At 42.2% G+C, this 16,851-nt stretch overlaps 1 protein-coding gene and 1 long non-coding RNA gene across 22 annotated transcripts in view; one reads left to right on the top strand and one right to left on the bottom strand.

Annotated features, from left to right (window-relative positions):
- LOC308476927 overlaps positions 1 to 16,851 on the top strand; it is an 808,687-nt gene that overhangs the window by 485,230 nt on the left and 306,606 nt on the right. For 18 of the 21 annotated variants that reach the window (XR_013986193.1, XR_013986199.1, XR_013986200.1 and 15 more), the window contains one exon: positions 9,084 to 9,137. The exons of the other annotated variants lie outside the window; for them this stretch is intronic. This is a non-coding gene — a long non-coding RNA (uncharacterized lncRNA). The remainder of the gene's footprint in view (positions 1 to 9,083; positions 9,138 to 16,851) is intronic. 21 annotated transcript variants of the gene reach the window in all.
- Positions 4,803 to 15,750, bottom strand: LOC308476915 (uncharacterized protein). Its single transcript, XM_081005103.1, has 4 exons — positions 14,908 to 15,750; positions 12,023 to 12,196; positions 8,222 to 8,392; positions 4,803 to 5,037 (listed from the first exon to the last, which is right to left on the bottom strand). The coding sequence occupies exons 1-3, from the start codon at positions 15,355 to 15,357 to the stop codon at positions 8,270 to 8,272; spliced, it is 747 nt and encodes a 248-aa protein (XP_080861229.1). The 5' UTR covers positions 15,358 to 15,750; the 3' UTR covers positions 4,803 to 5,037; positions 8,222 to 8,269.

Here is a 16,851-nt window from a genome sequence, read left to right as displayed (position 1 = left end):
TTAGCCCTAGGACATTAGAAATATTGATTGAAGGGGAGAGGACATGGGAGGAGTGGAAGAAGGAGAGGAGAAGAATAATTTCAGTATTATTTTACTATTTTCACATTGGTCTTGAGAACTGATTTCCCCTATATGTATTACACATCTGGTGTGTGTTTGATTGTCTTGTCAAATGCTTGACTGCTGTCCTTTTTCTTTTTCATGTTTCTTTTTTGTCTCAGCTGAAAACATCCCTTTGCTTCCAGGGAAACTGTCCATGTTTTGCTTAGATGCTACACTGCCCAGCCATCTGGGTGGCAAATTGTTCACCCTTAAACAAGACAAGAGAACCAGCTCCCATCCCCCCACATCTCAAACTGTGTAAACAGAAGTTTAAATGGTACATCCCAGGTGACCTACACTTGGAACCCACTAGGTCCGTTCATCAAGCTGAGTGGCCAGTTAAATCCACTTCAGTTTAACATGGCTCTGCAGTGCAGTATGAACCAGAAGGGAGGAAAGGGACGTGGCTAGTGTGGCTTGCCTGTATAGTGTTAATCTTTTCAGTGACAGAAGGCCTGGAACAGAAGCACTGGAATGCAAACTGTTGCCAAAGGGAGTAGGAAAGATATATTCCAAGTGCAAATTTGTGAACAGCTGCAGTTCCAAATCAGAGGAAACATGACAGTACAATGCCGCTTATTGATTATAGGCAGATCGAAAAGGGCTGCTGTTTTGGCTCAGGCAGAACAAATGGGATGTCACTGATATGGACATAATTGTATGCAACGGGTTCTATGCAAAAAGAAAAACAAATGAGTCAATAATCTAAATAATAAATTTGATAGAATCTGTGGCACACAAAATCTGTGATTCACAAAGCAAGCAAGATAGTAAGGGACTGCCTCATATTACTCTTGCTTCAGCCATTTTACAAGACACTGCTCTGAGCCCCATCTTCCTCTGAAGTTGAAATGAATGGCTATCAAAGCTGAGGGCTTTTCACTTCAGTGGTGCCCCCATTTTGTGGATTTATTCCAGAAGGCCTTTAGATTTTTTTGCTGAAAATTTGTTTGCATGTGTGTTTTGCGTGGCATTAATTTTTAATTTCATTTGGTTTTCTGGTTACCATCATTACCATGTTTCATTGGGATTGTGTTTGTAATGATCTTTTAATATGTTTCACAGTTGCTTATGCATTTTGTTATGGACAAAGATGTGAGTTATGAGTACGATAAATGAATGAACAAATTCCTTCCAGTAGCACCTTAGAGACCAACTAAGTTTGTTATTGGTATGAGCTTTCGTGTGCATGCGCACTTCTTCAGATACACTGAAACAGAAGTCACCAGACCATTATATATAGTGAGAGGGTGGGGAGGGGTATTACTCAGAAGGGTGGTAGGAATGGGTGATTGGCTGATAGGTGTGGTAAACCTGTTGACGACTGTTAACGACTGCAATTGGTCAACAGGTTTACCTTTGCTATGAAAGATGCCATTTTGGGGGAAGCATGAAAGATACATGTGGGAGGGGACCTACCTCTTTCACACTCTTGCATATTTTTCATGCCTGCTTGCAGCCATCCTTCCTCAGTCTGCTGCTGCTTGAAGAAGAGGGGATACATATGCACTGCTACTCACAAGGTAATCTTTGCAACTCTTCGAAAAGGAAGGCAGTGCAGATGCTGAGGAATGGCATCTGCATTGTGATACATGTCATGATGCGTGTAGTTATACAGTGGTACCTCGGGTTAAGTACTTACCGTATTTTTTGCACCATAACACTCACTTTTTTCCTCCTAGAAAGTAAGGGGAAATGTCTGTGCGTGTTATGGAGCGAATGCCTGCGGGTGGCGGGGGGGATCTGCTGCAGTCGTGAGCAGAGGATCCATGGTTCCCCTTCCTTCCCTCCTCCGTGGTTACAAAGCATGGATCCACATCTATCCTCAGGATTTTTGCATTGGGCTACTCCAAACTCACTGTCAGATCACATGTCTGTGGCCACAGCATGAACCACAAAAATCATATATCCACTATTTCATTTAGAATATTTTTTTTCTTGTTTTCCTCCTCTAAAAACTACGTGTGTGTTATGGTCTGGTGCGTGTTATAGAGCGAAAAATACGGTAATTCATTCCGCAAGTCCCGTTCTTAACCTGAAACTGTTCTTAACCTGAAGCACCACTGTAGCTAATGGGGCCTCCTGCTGCCGCCGTGCCATCGGAGCCCGATTTCTGTTCTTATCCTGAAGCAAAGTTCTTAACCTGAAGCACTATTTCTGGCTTAGTGGTGTGTGTAACCTGAAGCGTATGTAACCTGAAGCGTATGTAACTGAGGTACCACTGTACTCCCCTTGCACGACATTTCATTCAGTGGGGTGCACATTCCAAGTTGAGGGAGCATCAATCTCTAGCTGCTTCATACCATCTCTCTCTCTCTCTCTCTCTCTCTCTCTCTCTCTCACACACACACACACACACCATTGCACCCTTTCACAAAGGTGTATAAAACTGCCCAAAGGGAGGGTTTTGTTTAACAGTAGATGGGTTCTTAAAAGCTCCTCCACCATTTCAGTTCAGCATTATTGGAAATATTGTCAAGGGTTGGTCTAAAGTGTAGATTGCAAGTGTACAGTAGTTGGAAAACAACCCATTTACACAAATCAATAACAGAGTAGATGGTGGGCGGGAGGAGAGGAAAGCTATTACAGGATGCTCACTCTATCTTAACTTATACTTTGTAGGCTCGTGGTCATACAGTATTTTACTTTTTAAAAAAAGTTTGAAGTTTCTCATGCATGGCCTTCAAGCCCACCTAATAACCCCCCGCCCCCGCCCCGACAAAAGAATTAGAAAGAGAAAGTTGTGTTTTAATAAAGAAGCATACTGTTCATCTGGGTAAGACATAGTGTGTAATCTTTCAAGTGTAAGATGATTTACAGTGGAGTTTCAACTGATCAGGTCCCTAAAGAAAATTGTATTGCATTTGATTTGCTGCCTTGTGCTTTCTAATTTTGTTTTCCTAATGACAATTGATTAAAAATAAACTAATAGAAAGTCAGTTGATTGAGCTGGTTACTGGCTAGGGGACGCTCCACTCATCTGCACTGCTGTAATGAAGTATTTATCTTAGCAGGAGTCCAATTTCCAGAGCCATGTGAAGAGAAATCAGAAACAGGGTGGGGAGATAGAATACAGAACACTTTGATCTTGGGCTTAAACTTCTCTAAACCACAGAAGTGTTTTCTATCCCTATGCATAGTCTGCATGGGTTTACACACACCTGTCAATTTTTTCACACATTTAACAAGTCGGTTTAGAGGAAATAGTTCTGAGATCATGAAAGCATGAAGGATGGCACAATGGGTGAGCAAGTGAACATATGGGTAAGAGAATGTTCCTACTCTTCTATGACCCTGTTCAACCTTCAAGGTCAGGAACAGAGTCCCTGCAAGCTGTCCTATTTATTCATGAGGCCAATAAAGAGAGGTGGCCTTTTCGATGCCAGGACCAAGTTTATGGAACCTGGAAAGCTACTGTATACCAAGTCAGTCTGTTTGTCCTTCTGGCTCAGGATTCATTACAGCAAAAGTAGATACTGTGACTAGAGATGGGTGAATCTGTCAATTTTGGTTTCTCATTTATCCATTTTTAAGTTCAGTTCTCTGCTTGTCCCCCACTTTATAGGCATGGATCAGAGTGGTTTTGTCTTTGCCCCCATCACTTTTCCCTGGAAAACCCACTCTTTGGTGCTAAATTGGAACAAATGGTAATCCGCAGAAAACCCAAATGCCATTTGTTAAAACAATGATTTTCTTGGGGGAGATTGAACCTGGGACTCTGTCATGGAGTTATAGCCCTTAACATGGTGCCCTGCAGTTTTGCGGGCTCCAACTCCCATCAACCCCCACCAGCTTGGCCCAACCATCAGGGATGATGGAAATCGAAGTACAAAACATCTGGAGGGCACAACGTTGGGGAAGGTTTCCGTAAGGGAACTCCTTGTCAGTAGAGATCTTCCATATTTTCTCCCACATTTAGACTGGCCTGTTCCAGCCAGCTTTTAAAACATGGGTTATGGTTTATTATGCTAAAACAAATTGCTGTTGTAGCCTGATTTTAATGTTCCGCCTGGCTTGCTTCCGTTTTCTTTTGGTTGTGATGTATTTTCTATTTTTATTTTGTAAGCTGCTTTGTGAAAGTACCCTGCTTCGTAAACTGCAAGGCAAAAGTAATAACATAAAGTTGGAGCTGTTGTTGGCTTTGCCAGCTGCCACAGTCACCTGAAGGCATGTGCAGTAGCCTTGCTTATGTTTTCTGTTTGAATTAGGGTAAAACGAGGTGGAGCAGCACATATGATAGATTCAACTTCAAATGCGAATGGATTCAAATGTCTCCCCCAAACACAGTGGTGCCCTTTTGCCTAATATATTGGTTGTGACTACACGAGTGTGCGCAGATCACGCAGACCAGTTTGTGTTGGCATCCGATGTTATGAAAGTTCTGTTTGTGGTTTGCTTTGCAACAACTGAAACCGACCGCTTGCTGCTACAGTTGCTATGGGAAGAAAGTGTATGTGTGAGCAGGCCCAGAGTCTCACTGATTTAGATGGGACTTCAGCACACCTAATGTCTCTGCAATGTGGCCATTATCTGCAATCATGAAGCACAGATATTTGAAAAATCAAAGCTAGTATCGTATTCTCCGCTACTAACAGATGTCCTGGTCACTCAGGAAAAAAACATTTACTCGCACAACATGAAAACCAGGGTTGTTTGCATGTCTATTTAAAAGTTATTGGATGAGTGACAATTTTCCCCAAGCTCTTCGTGAACAGTCTTTTCATTGTCTATAATGGGGAGCAGAAGGTAAATGTCAACACCAGACGCCTGGGGCACACGCAGAGTACATTCATCTAGCAAAGTCGCAATTTGCTTTAGACTCATCTGTGCTGCCTTAACTATCGTCTGCTTCCCTCTGTTGCCTGAGGACAGCACCGCAGAGTGTAAGATCATAGAATGGTCTTGAGGCGGGGAAGACTAAGGCAGCCTTGTGTGCTGTTAGGAAAATAAACGGAATGTGAGGGATTGTAATTAGAGTGCTCTGAAGAAAAGTTTGAAATTTGATTTCCATAAGCCAAGGTTTCCTCCGCTTCCCACTTCCAGAGTATTTCTAATTACATGCGCTGAGGCAGTCTTGCAAAAATCTATCTTGTTTTAAATCAGCATGGCAAATAAGGTAATTTTTCCTACACGCACGCACACACACACATGAATTTTTCACTTGAAGCATGGCACACGCATTGAGATACTGATAAATATGGTTCCTGGAAGACTCTTACATTTGAGCTGACATTGCACGTACTCGTATGACTGGCTGAAGGCAGAAGCTGTTTACTAGTATATTGCAAAGGAAATTGCTAGCAGAGTTGATATTTCTAGTGTGAAAAATGTGAGAAGCATCTACGGAGAGGGGAAGGAGAACAGGTTATGAATAGCAGCAGTAGCATTAGTGTTTACTACTATTCCCATATTGCAAATTGGAGCGGGTGCTGAAACTGGGAAAGAGTGCCTTGCCTGATGAGTTCCATATATGATAAAGGTAAAACTCAAACCAGGGACTTCTAATTCATAGCTCTATCATTGCCACTATAGGAGGGAGGGGGAAGCTAGTGCCCTCCGTGTAGGCTTGCAACTCCCAGCTTCCCTCATAACTGGCAATGATGGTGGGGTTTGATGGGAGCTGTAGTCCAACAACATCTGTAGGGCCACAGGTTCCCTACCTCTGCACCATAGTATACTAGCAACAGTTGGGAGTTAGGTGTTGTGGTAAGGATAGGAAAAGAAATCTGAACTGCCTTAAGAAAAGGGGTGGCTTTGACTTCAGAGAGAGAGAGAGAGATCTCAAGGTGGTTCTGGTTGATAATGCTATTTTGTAGAAGGTAGCCTCAAGACTCTTAGCAGCAATTATATCAGGCATTTGTCTGATTAACTTTCTGTGGCCTTTTAAATGTGTCTGTGGAAGAAGGGCTGAGGTCCCTGACCCCTGAGCTGCATAAAAACATACATAAGTAAACAACAAGCCCACAAACAGTAGGGCACTTGGCAAGCCTAACTTGGGCCATTTATATATTTTGTCCCCTCTGACATCTGGAATATTAAGGAGATGTCATTGCATTTAGGTATTCAATCTGAAGGCCATGCTTAGTGCTATGCATTACAATTGTACAAAGAGGACTATCACTAGACAGCCTTTCTCGATTGTATTTTGGGTTGTAAGAGCAATATGAAAATGTCATCTGGGAAATGTAAAGCTTCAAGCTTTGGTCAACGTATTACCATAGAAATGACAGTCAAGTCCAGGGCTAATTTTTGTCAGTGTGTTGAGATCAAGCCAGGTCCTAGTATGGGAAATATACCGAGACGGAATTAGATTCATAACCACTACAGTGTGTGTTTCACCTTTGGGGGCTCTTGCTGCAAGGCAAATGCATTGGGGCACAGAGAGAGGCAGAGTTCCTTGGAGTAATGCTTGCTGTGTGTGCATCTCACGCATATCTCTTCAACCTCTGCATTTGCAATGCAGCAGAGGTTTTCCTTCTCTCTTCTCTGACGGAAACTGATCCCGGTCTTTTAAAAGGGACCTGGAACCATCAATATTATAATTGCAGGGCTTTATACATTTCAAGAGACAAAAGCCTATGATCTTCTGACCTCTGAACAAGCAAACCAAATTTGTAAACCAGGCAGGCCAAAACACATCACACTAGCTTTAGCGGCACAAAAGCATTCCTGGAATCATCATCCAGGGACTCAGTTACATCCGTCGCAATAATATGTTTTGAATGTGTTATAAACACGCAACACCAGATGGCACCAGAGAGCAAAAAAAGAATTTATATGGATTTTTACATAGGCTCCCCCCCCCTTTTTGTTGTAACGATTTAATTTCTGACTTATTTATAGTGTTTTTAACCTGTGTCTAGATCCACCCCAGGGCTGAGTCCAGGTGTCTTCCATGGTAATGCAATCCCATATCCAAGACAAGTCAAAGTTCTGTTCCCTGATTTGCCTTTCTACTGACCAGAATCACCTGTCTTGTCTGGATAAAGCATCACATGGTTCCAACTCATCCATTACTTTATTGACAGACCCCAGAAACTTATTTAGAACTTGAACACTTTCCTTCAGTTGTGATGGAAAGAGATAGAGGTGGTTGCCATCTGCATATTAAATCAGAGCCACAGTTCCTCAATGACCTCATCTAGTAGTTTCATTCAGGACAAGATGGAGCCCTGAGGCCCATCAAAAGCCAATGGCCCTGGGGCATAATAGGACACACCTTCAGGAACTGCCCTCCTATCCAAGCCCAATGATCCAGAAGGGTTTTGTGATGAGCGGTACTGAAAACTGCACAGAGCTTTAGCAGAGCCATCCAGCACACACTCCCTCTGTGCAGTTCCCTTTGCAAACCCTTAGCTATTTAAACCAGCAATATTTCTTTATTTGAGAAAGCATTCATCTAAAAAGGCAATGTGTCAGTTTTGAGAGAGGGTTAAGAAGCACTTGTAAAATCACAAAAGGAGCACTCTTCAAAACATTATTAGAAGACCAAAAGCCTATCATCTGGAATTTTTTGCAGTCAATTAGAAATATGAATTTTCCTTGAACTTGTAATTGCTGAGGTCAGAATCTAAGTGATTGCTTTAAAGTGGGGTGGGGGCAAAATTACCTTGTGGACCAGGAAAACACTGGTGCTGTTTGAATTTTGCGCTAGATTTCTTACCATAACATTTAGCACTGATCTAGAGCATTGCACATAAATTACCACAGTAATATAACAATTAACTCCTTATTACACATGAGACATTAGAAACTCCTCATCCATCTATAGGTCATTCTTTTATCCAGTGTTATTTTTCAAGAAAGAGGTGCTGGAACTCATCATGAACACCTTTCTTGTTCTTTTATAATGGCAATGGTTCCTACTTGAAAGGTGCCAGAACTAAATTCCAGTGAGTTCTGGCTGGAAACCCTCCCCCCCCTGCTTTTATCACTTTACCTTCATTGCAAGGGTAGCAAGTACAGCCCTTTCAGGAGTTAGGGGCCACATGACATTCCCCCCCCATCGCTAAATCAAGAGGGTTTAAAAGTTTATTTTTTTAAGAAAAACACTCGTTAGAATTTAAGCAAGAGCCCACAGACTCCTCAAAAAGACTCTGCAGACACACACATTTCCTACCTGTGGCAAATGAGTGTACGTCATTGTCTGAGAAGAGATGCACTCATCTTACAGCGCATGGAAGTCATATGAAGACACAGAGGTGCCCAATTCTGTCTCCCGTGTAATGACTGTAATCCCAATTGTCACAAATTGCATTTGCCTTGAAGCCCCAGGAATTCTTAATAGATTCTGAAAAAACACAAAATAGACATAAATCTGGAAGAATTACCTACTGATAACAATTGTCCGACCATGAAAGAAGCTCTATAAATCCTGCCTAGAGAGTTACTTGCCTACTTTGAAGCCAATTTTAAAATCATATATTACTGTGTAAGAAGCAGCACACTTCACAAGCTTGAAAAGAACAGTTGTTCACCTGCTGACTCTGAAATTAAAAAGTTTAGAATGTAAGCTTAAATGTGATTATGGCTAAATTGTACACCAGTGTTTTAGTTTAATGTGATTCTTAAAGAAAGAAAGAAAATCAGAGGGATCCTAAGATAAGTTACCATATAAGGAAGTTTGTGGAAGGAAAAGTTCACCTCACTTTCTCTCCCCTTTGTTCCCCATCAGCAGTTCCCTACAACCCACCCAACAAGTGTGCCCCATGACTCACTGGAGGGGCTTTTCAGGGGGTTCAGGTTGTGGGGGGAGAAGTAGATGGAAAACTTTCATTTCATGAACTTTCATAGATTAATTTATCTTAAGATCCATACCAGTGTTCCGTTTGGTTAGAATCCATTATGAAGAGACGCGTTGCAGATGTCCAAATAAACCGTCTTTCATTTCTGATTTCCACAATGGCCCAGAGCAATCCTAAACTTTGCTAGATTTCCAGAATCACAGGAATCTAATCTCCACCCATCTCCTCTCTTCCCAGGTGTGATGCTGATGGTCAAGAGGACTGAGAGTCCTTTACCATGAAAGTGTAAAGGTAAATTGGGAAGTGGGTCAATACTGTACTAAGTGCTTTTCAGTGCAGTCCTGCACATGTCTAGTCAGAAGTAAGTCCCATTGGCTTATCCCAGCTAAGTGAGTATAAGATTGCAGTCTTAAAGGACTAATCTTATGATGGCTGTAATCAGATGGAGAGACAGGTGTCTGTAGCTTGTGGCTAATGTTATCACCCCTTTCCCTCTTCAACTAGAAAATGTGAGGAAAAGGAGATGTGGTGACTGAGCATTTTGTCTAGAATTGCTTTTCAGTTCAAGAGTTTCATGGGAATGGAATTGTTCCTAGACAAAGATTCTTAATCAGACTTTGGGATTCCATATCGAGCAAAAATGTCTGGGAAATTTAAAGGAAAGCAGGTGGGGAAAAAATATTAGGTAAGACATAGTCTATATTAACAGAAGTAAAGATTTCAGATTGTAAGAATTAAGAAGTCCTCTTTAGGCGTTTGTTGTGAAAGGGTGAAGAGAGGACAGCAGGCTGGATGCCCCAATGTTTCCATCCCTGCTAGAGACTGTCCTGGACTGACGGGGAATTGTAAGTACTTTCTTCCCTGTAGACAGGAATCCTGCATGACAGAATTCCTAATTGTGGGGATGATTGTACCTGTGCAACCCTGCTTCGGAGACTGAGCCGGCAGCTTGGGGGTTGAGTGGATGAGCATAGTGCATGAGAACTCAGGGGGCAAGGCTGGTTCATGCACATTGGAACAGTCATTAAGTTGTACAGAGTGCCTCTTAAGCAGCTTTTTTTAGTTCTGTTATGTCCTAAGTAGAGAGTGAGATTGGATATCACAATGAAGTCCGAAAGTGGTTTATTTAAATCTTGAGGCTCCATTTCAACACTGAACAGGGATAGAGGTGATCAAGGATATACTTCACTACTTTGTTAACTAAGGTGAAGAAATACATCTTGCATATTAACACCTACAGGTTTCTGTAATAGGCCACAGAAACTTTCATACAGGCTGAGCTTCACAATGGAGCAGAAGTATTTGAGGCATTGTTTTAATGTGAATGATTTCACATAAGCCATCCAATTTCATAGGTGAGCAGAAAAGCTAGTTCAGGATCCAGTAAGTATTGATGTCATCTTAATGCAGATAAGACGCACAGGAAAACCAGTGAGTCGGTGCTGTAGTAATACCAAACATGTTGGACTTTAACTTGCAGAGCTGACACCCTAGTAACTGCTTGATGCCTTCCCCCCCAAAAAAACTTGCCGGGGGGGGGGCAAATGTAGATGGGTGTTGGTGGCAGGCAGAAGAGAGAAGGGGTGGCGGCTTTGAAACCGCACAGCTCCATCTGTCTACTACTAACTCACTGAGTGAGAATGCTGCTGCTGCCACCATCATCATTTCCCTACCTGTAATGTATCTGGGCACATCCCAATGTGCATGTTAGAGGCACTGGAGATAAGGAAGATGCTTGTAGCAGCAGCTGTCTAGCCCAGTGCTTCTCTTGAGAGTGCTGGGCCATTAAAAAATACTAGAAGGCTGGCATTAGTTGTGGTGGGCCACAGCGACTGTCCTACCATGCCAGGTGCACTGCGCCTGTTAAAAATAATGTCTTAATTCTGCCAAGCTTTTGTATTCTGGAGAAGCATTTACAGAACAACTAGCAAAATGCTTGCAATTATGGCAAGTAGAGTAGTGGCAGAGAGAGGACTCATGCATTGCCAGAATCCCCAGGAGCATTCAGTGTGCATCTGTGTAAGACACACATTGCGCCCACTTCCATTCACTTGTATGGGAGAAAAGTAAGTCACAAAATTGTCTGGTCACATTCCTTCCATGGCTTCTGATTCATTGGTATCAAGCCTGGGCTTCATGCTGTGTAACCACTCTGAATTGGCTCCAGTCTCTGCCAAGGGGATCACCAAATCCATGGAAATTTTGGACAAACCTGTTTGAGGCTCCTATGACTTTAGGGGACTCTGTGGCACCCCAGAAAATGGGGGCCTTCAGTCATAGTTTTCAGCGCCTGGTATTTGCCTTCCCAGTTGCTTCTTTCAAGTTGTCACATTTCAACTTTCTTGTGGGTACGAGAAACGCCATGTAAAATTAGTTGTCTGTTAAACTGTGAGACCATTTCAGCAAATCTGCCAAGTCGTAAGAAATATACAGTGACAGTAGGTCAAAAACTTCCCTAAATGTGAAGTGGAGCAGGAGGCTGCAAACAGTTGGAGTTCCAGTTATTTGATATGGGACTGCAAACATTTTTCAAAGCAGTGGAAATGGTGATACTATTTTGAGAGCAAGAGCATTAAAGGAGATGAACTGACCTCTGTTTAGGATGGGTTGCTCACCCTTCTCTGCAGGTTCTCTTCTCAAAAGGATACAAATGACTTCAAAGAATCATGATATATAATTATTATTTTAATCATGACATATATTTATTTATTTCATTATAGGTTTTCTTATTTTAAGCCACATTTTTTGGCTTACATACCCTCCCAAGGCAGCATATATTAAAAAAAACCCACAAAAAAACCAGGAACAGCGCAACAGATCTCCAGCACAAAATATATGTGTCAAACATAACATTAGACACAGCAGGAAGAACAGATAAATATTTGCTAAAACAGAGCTCCATCAGATTTTCCAAATGCAAACCATAATCAGAACATTGTTTCAGCATCTCCTAAAAGCTAACAAAGAAGGGGCCAGAAGTATCTTCATGGAGAGGGTATTCCAGAAGTGCAGGGCCATCACAGAAAAATATCCTGCTTCTTGTACTCATCAGCAGGCCAAAGAGCATGGTCTCTATTGCCTATATAATGACTCAAGCAGTTCCATATAGGTGGGAGTGGCCCTGCAGATACCCTGATCCCAAACCATTTATGACTTTAAAAGTCCATACCACATACCCTCCAAGGCACTGACACCAGAAATGGTGCATCTTCCTTGCTCCATGTGTTTTCAGGCTCCATGATGTCAATCTGCAATCTTGCATGCTTTACCCAATAACTTGTGTTTTCAGGCTCTGTGATCTTTTGCGAGGTCTCAGTCTCGCGCGTTTCTGCTCCACAAACCGGGATGTCCTGCTTAAAGTGGGACAGTTGACGGGTATGATACCATCACCTTAAATTGGGTCCGGAAACAAATAGGCAGCCAATCTTCTCTAGATAAGGTTGCATCTAGCAAACCAGCTGAAACTGGGGTGGTGGGTGGGAAAGTGCTTCTAGCTACCAGTGCCAAGCTTTACCTCCATAGATAGTACTAACTGCAGGAACACTCCCAAGCTACATGCTGAGCACTTTAGTGGGCATGTGATCTCATCTAGGAGTAGCAGGACATTGCCTTCCAGAATGACACATCCACAGTTTGAGTTCCCTAGGAAGAGGTGATGATTGCAAAACGACTCTGGAAACTGTAGCCCTGAGAGGGGATGTGGCGATCACACAGGGTCCCCGGACGTTTAACAGTCTATTGATCCCCACTGTGCTCACTTCCCCACTGCCACCAACCAGTTACTCTCTGGTAAAACACTGAGTCCAGTCCGTTGTTAAAAGTGAACCAAAAAAAGAAGAAGTTTATTTTACAAACATTAACAAGTTTATGGTTTATGGTTTCTCAGATAATATTCCTGTCAGTATCTTAACTTTAGTTTCTTTACCGGCCTATACCTTCCTAATACCTTCTGACTGATTATTTCAACTGTTTGACTGACTCTTAACAAATTTTCTCACTCTCTCACACCAGACTAGCTGAACCCACAGACTTAACTTCTCTGTCTCTTCTAACTCCAGACTGTCTTCTCAACAACTCTAACTCACTAAAAAACCCCTGTGCTTAAACCTTATACACAGTTAACTCTGCCCCCTGGGTTCCCATTGGTTAGTCATTTTACAATTAGTTAACCCTTTCCCTATGAATCCAGTATGATGTCACACACATAGGAGGGCAAACGCCACAGGGGAATAGGATCTCCTAACAAATCTCAGCACCCTTAATAAACTTCAGTTCCCATGATTATTTCACGGAAGCCATAACTGTTAAAGAGCAGGTCCTTCTGTGGCTACTCCAAAAGTAACTGATTTTGTGTGAGTACTTTAACTCCTCTTTAATCAATGCATCCGATTTCTGAGAGCCAGTATTAATCTTTAGGCCTTGATTAAATGAGAGGGGCAGGAAACCATTGGAAGCACTGGGTTGAGCAAGGATTTAATTATATAGAATTAGAAACTTACCTGTGGGCAAACATTTTCAGAAGAGTGTCAAGAATTGCTGTAGGGTTTCCCCCTCCCCCCTCTTAAAAGTGCCATCATTGCAAGACATAGAGCTTGCATGATTAACACACTTTCCTTTCACCATGGCAATTAGGAATAATGAAGATACTCAAGGATTCAACATTGACAGAAATGAGTAGAAGATTTCACTAATGGGGAGATTAGTCATTCCACTGAATCCTGACATAGATGTGGTAAAAGAGAATCTATATCTATCTATCTATCTGTCTATCTGTCTATCTATCTAGAAACACAAGGTGAATTGGTATAAATCAGAATAGATTTTAATGTAAGTCAAAATAACGTTTGCTCAGAGCATGTAAAAGCACTAAATCCAAAATGAGGTCTAGGGGCAATTTAGGGGTGGTTGAGGATGAACAAGCTAAAACCTTATCTAGACTAGGGTCACATCCACACTATGATGATGCTTCATTTATTTATTTCGTGAAATTTATACATTGTTTGAATGTTTAAATAAAAACCTCAGTGGTTTACAAAGAGACTGTCATTCCCAAATGTGTTAATTTTGGCGGCAGGCACAGTTGGTTGAATCTCCCAGTAACTTCTAGCCATGTCCTAGGGGACAAAAAATGAAGGTGTGCATACACAGCAACATCCATATGGAAACATGTTTCTAAGTTAGAGAAAACTCTCTGAAACAGACAAGTTGTTTTCCAAGTGTACACTAAAAAAAAGTTTCAGAGCACAGAGCTGATTCTGAACTGAGCAGAGAAGGGTGTGTCCATCACTACTACCAACCAGTGTATTTGGGAATGTTATAAGCAAATGGCATTCTTCCATCTTGAGATACATTTGGTCCCTAGAGAGAAATTTGATGGTTTTTGCAATATAGAGCCCATTTGTCAGAGCATCCACCATTTTTCAGCATTCAAAACTATCCCCCCCCCCCCGGAATAATCAAGAGACCAGTTAAAGTGTTTGCAGTCCATAAATCTTCTGGGGCTTTGCAGCTTTTATTTAATTAGTGTGTTAAAATTAGCTATGATTTCAATTTACCCAAATTGACACTTGCTTTCATGTCAGTCAATTGCGATTTTCTGTTATTAGTCCCATTTTCCCCTGGATATATAACAATTTTACACACTGGGAAAATTTCACACCTTTAAGTAACACCCTCCTTAGCATTTAACAGAAGATTATGGCGTGAGTTTTCATTAAAATACTAATTGCTCTGAAGTCATGGAGTGCGCTGTGTGCTTTAGGTACTCCTTCACAGCACAACTTAAATCTGTGGGTCACTTTTTTTAAGGGGGGCTGGGAAAACCAAGCGACAATTAGGTTTTTTTTGTAGGACTGTGCACTGGATTCAGCCGAGGGACAAGCCTAATTGAGCCTGTTCAGAGGGATCTAGGTTTTGCTCTAGGCATGTTGAGACAGCCATGCATTGATACAGGTCAGGTTCCATGGACTAGAGTGATCTAGGACTGTCAGTGAGTGGGGCATCAGGCTGGAAGGAGAGGCAGGCATCACATGGGAAAACCTCCAGATAGGCCAAGACCTACCTTACTGGCAGTACCATCTTCCCAGGAGAAGGTAGGAGCCTGATGCCCCCTGACGCACCTTGCTGACTGGAGCTGATTAGCAGAAGCAGTTCTACCTGAGTCTTCATTGTCCTTGAGTGAATTGCAGGGTGGCCCTCCTTCATCCTCTGCTATGTTGGCCGCTCTGCCCTCCCACAAATTGGCTGATGGCTTCAATGACCCCACCAGGCTGTGAGAAGCAGGTTGCAGGTTGTAGTTAAAGGTGGGTCTGAAGAGGCTGGAGACTACCTCTTTGAACCATAAACCAGTTACCTCAGAAGTTCTACACAAACTTGTACACACATACACCAGCTTGCCGTTGTCTTGCAACAAGTTTAAAATAATGAGATGTGAAATCTGAGAGCTTCTTTCCTGAAGGCCTTGAGATATTTTTGCTTCCCTGTGCCTGCTCCCACTCCTTGGGTTCCTCATCCTAATGCAGGATCCTATAAGTAAAATCTCCCCACAATTATGTGCTATTTAGCCAGCTACCCTCAGTTGTGACAGGGTTCCTGTCCATGTCACATTTGGTCGCTGCAGAGATAATGAGTCTGCCACTCCTCTGAGTTAAAGAAAAACACTCCCAGATGTTGGCAAAGAGTGAAATCTACACAACAGCTGCTGTCTAAAGTAAAACTTTATATGCCGAACTGTCTCGTGCTGAAGAATCCAGCATTCTCCTTTCATGATGTGCATACATTTAGCTTGGCAGGTGGCATCATTTGAGCCCAGGGATGTGTGCTTGGGAGAGGGAGAGGTGAACAGCTCTTTGATAGGTATATAAAATAGCATCCACATAAGCACCCTTCATGTAGCTTGAGATCTCTTAAATTAGTTATGTGGTACCAATACGAGGGTAGGTTTCTGTAAGTATATGTACATGGCACTTCATGTATATTGCATTAAGCATTATAAGTGAAAAACAATTGTGGAAATGGCTTTGTTTTCTTTCCAAAGTAAACAGTCTGTCTTATCCTACATAGTCAATAGTGCTTTGGACTCCTGCAGAGGATAATTTCCTAGATGCAAAAAGTCTACAGATGTAGGATAATGTATTCCTCTAGTCTCATTGGTTTGCTGTGTGTGCAGTTTGATACAGAAATGTTAGAAAGCAATTTCAAGTCACATCGCAAACTTGCAGGTACTGTTCTCAGAATGCCAGGCAGGCAGCTGTGCAGGTTTCAACCCAGCCAGAATCAATTTCTTGCGAGGCACATCTTGATTTTCTCTCTCAGAACCAGATTTACACTGGAGAGTAGAGGACAGAAAAGATGCAATTCATGGATGGGAACCAATCGTTCAGCTAATGAAAACTGAAAAATGCACTGGGGAATAACACTGAACTCTTTACTTGTAAGATCTTGCTAAAGTTCCACACCCTCCAAGATTATTTGTATAGGCGACTTTGAAATGTTGGTTTCTTTGTTTCTCATCTATCCAGTCTTCAATTCATAATAATAATAATAATGTCTTTATTGTCACTGTACAACCTGTGTACAGTGAAATTAAATGAGCCTCCCCCCTAAACACTTACGGCAATCTCTTATTGAACAACACACCACCTCGCAAGTCAATTTCGCTATGCTGTTTTCCGTTCAACAGCCTAACAGCCCACAGATAGAAGCTATATTTTAGCCTGTTGGTATGGCTGATTATACCCTCCTGCCCGAGGGTAGAAGATTAAAGAGGTGATGGCTGGGGTGTGAGTCATCCCTGAGAATTTTTCTCGCTCTCCTAAGGCAACGATCCCTTGTGATGTCATCTAGTGGCCTCAAGGGACAGCCCATGATATCATATGCTGTATTCTCCACCCTCTGTAGAGACTTTCTGTTTGTGGCTGTCAGGCCAGCATACCACACTGTGATACAATATGAAAGGACATTTTCTCTTATGGACCGGTAAAGGGAGTTAGTTCATCAGTTGTTG

The sequence above is a fragment of the Podarcis pityusensis genome (genome assembly GCF_964106645.2).
Source record: "Podarcis pityusensis genome assembly, chromosome: 5".
In the NCBI taxonomy this organism is placed as follows: domain Eukaryota; kingdom Metazoa; phylum Chordata; class Lepidosauria; order Squamata; family Lacertidae; genus Podarcis; species Podarcis pityusensis.
The sequence above is the reverse complement of the archived record's forward strand: the minus strand, read 5'-3'. Positions and strand labels throughout refer to the sequence as shown.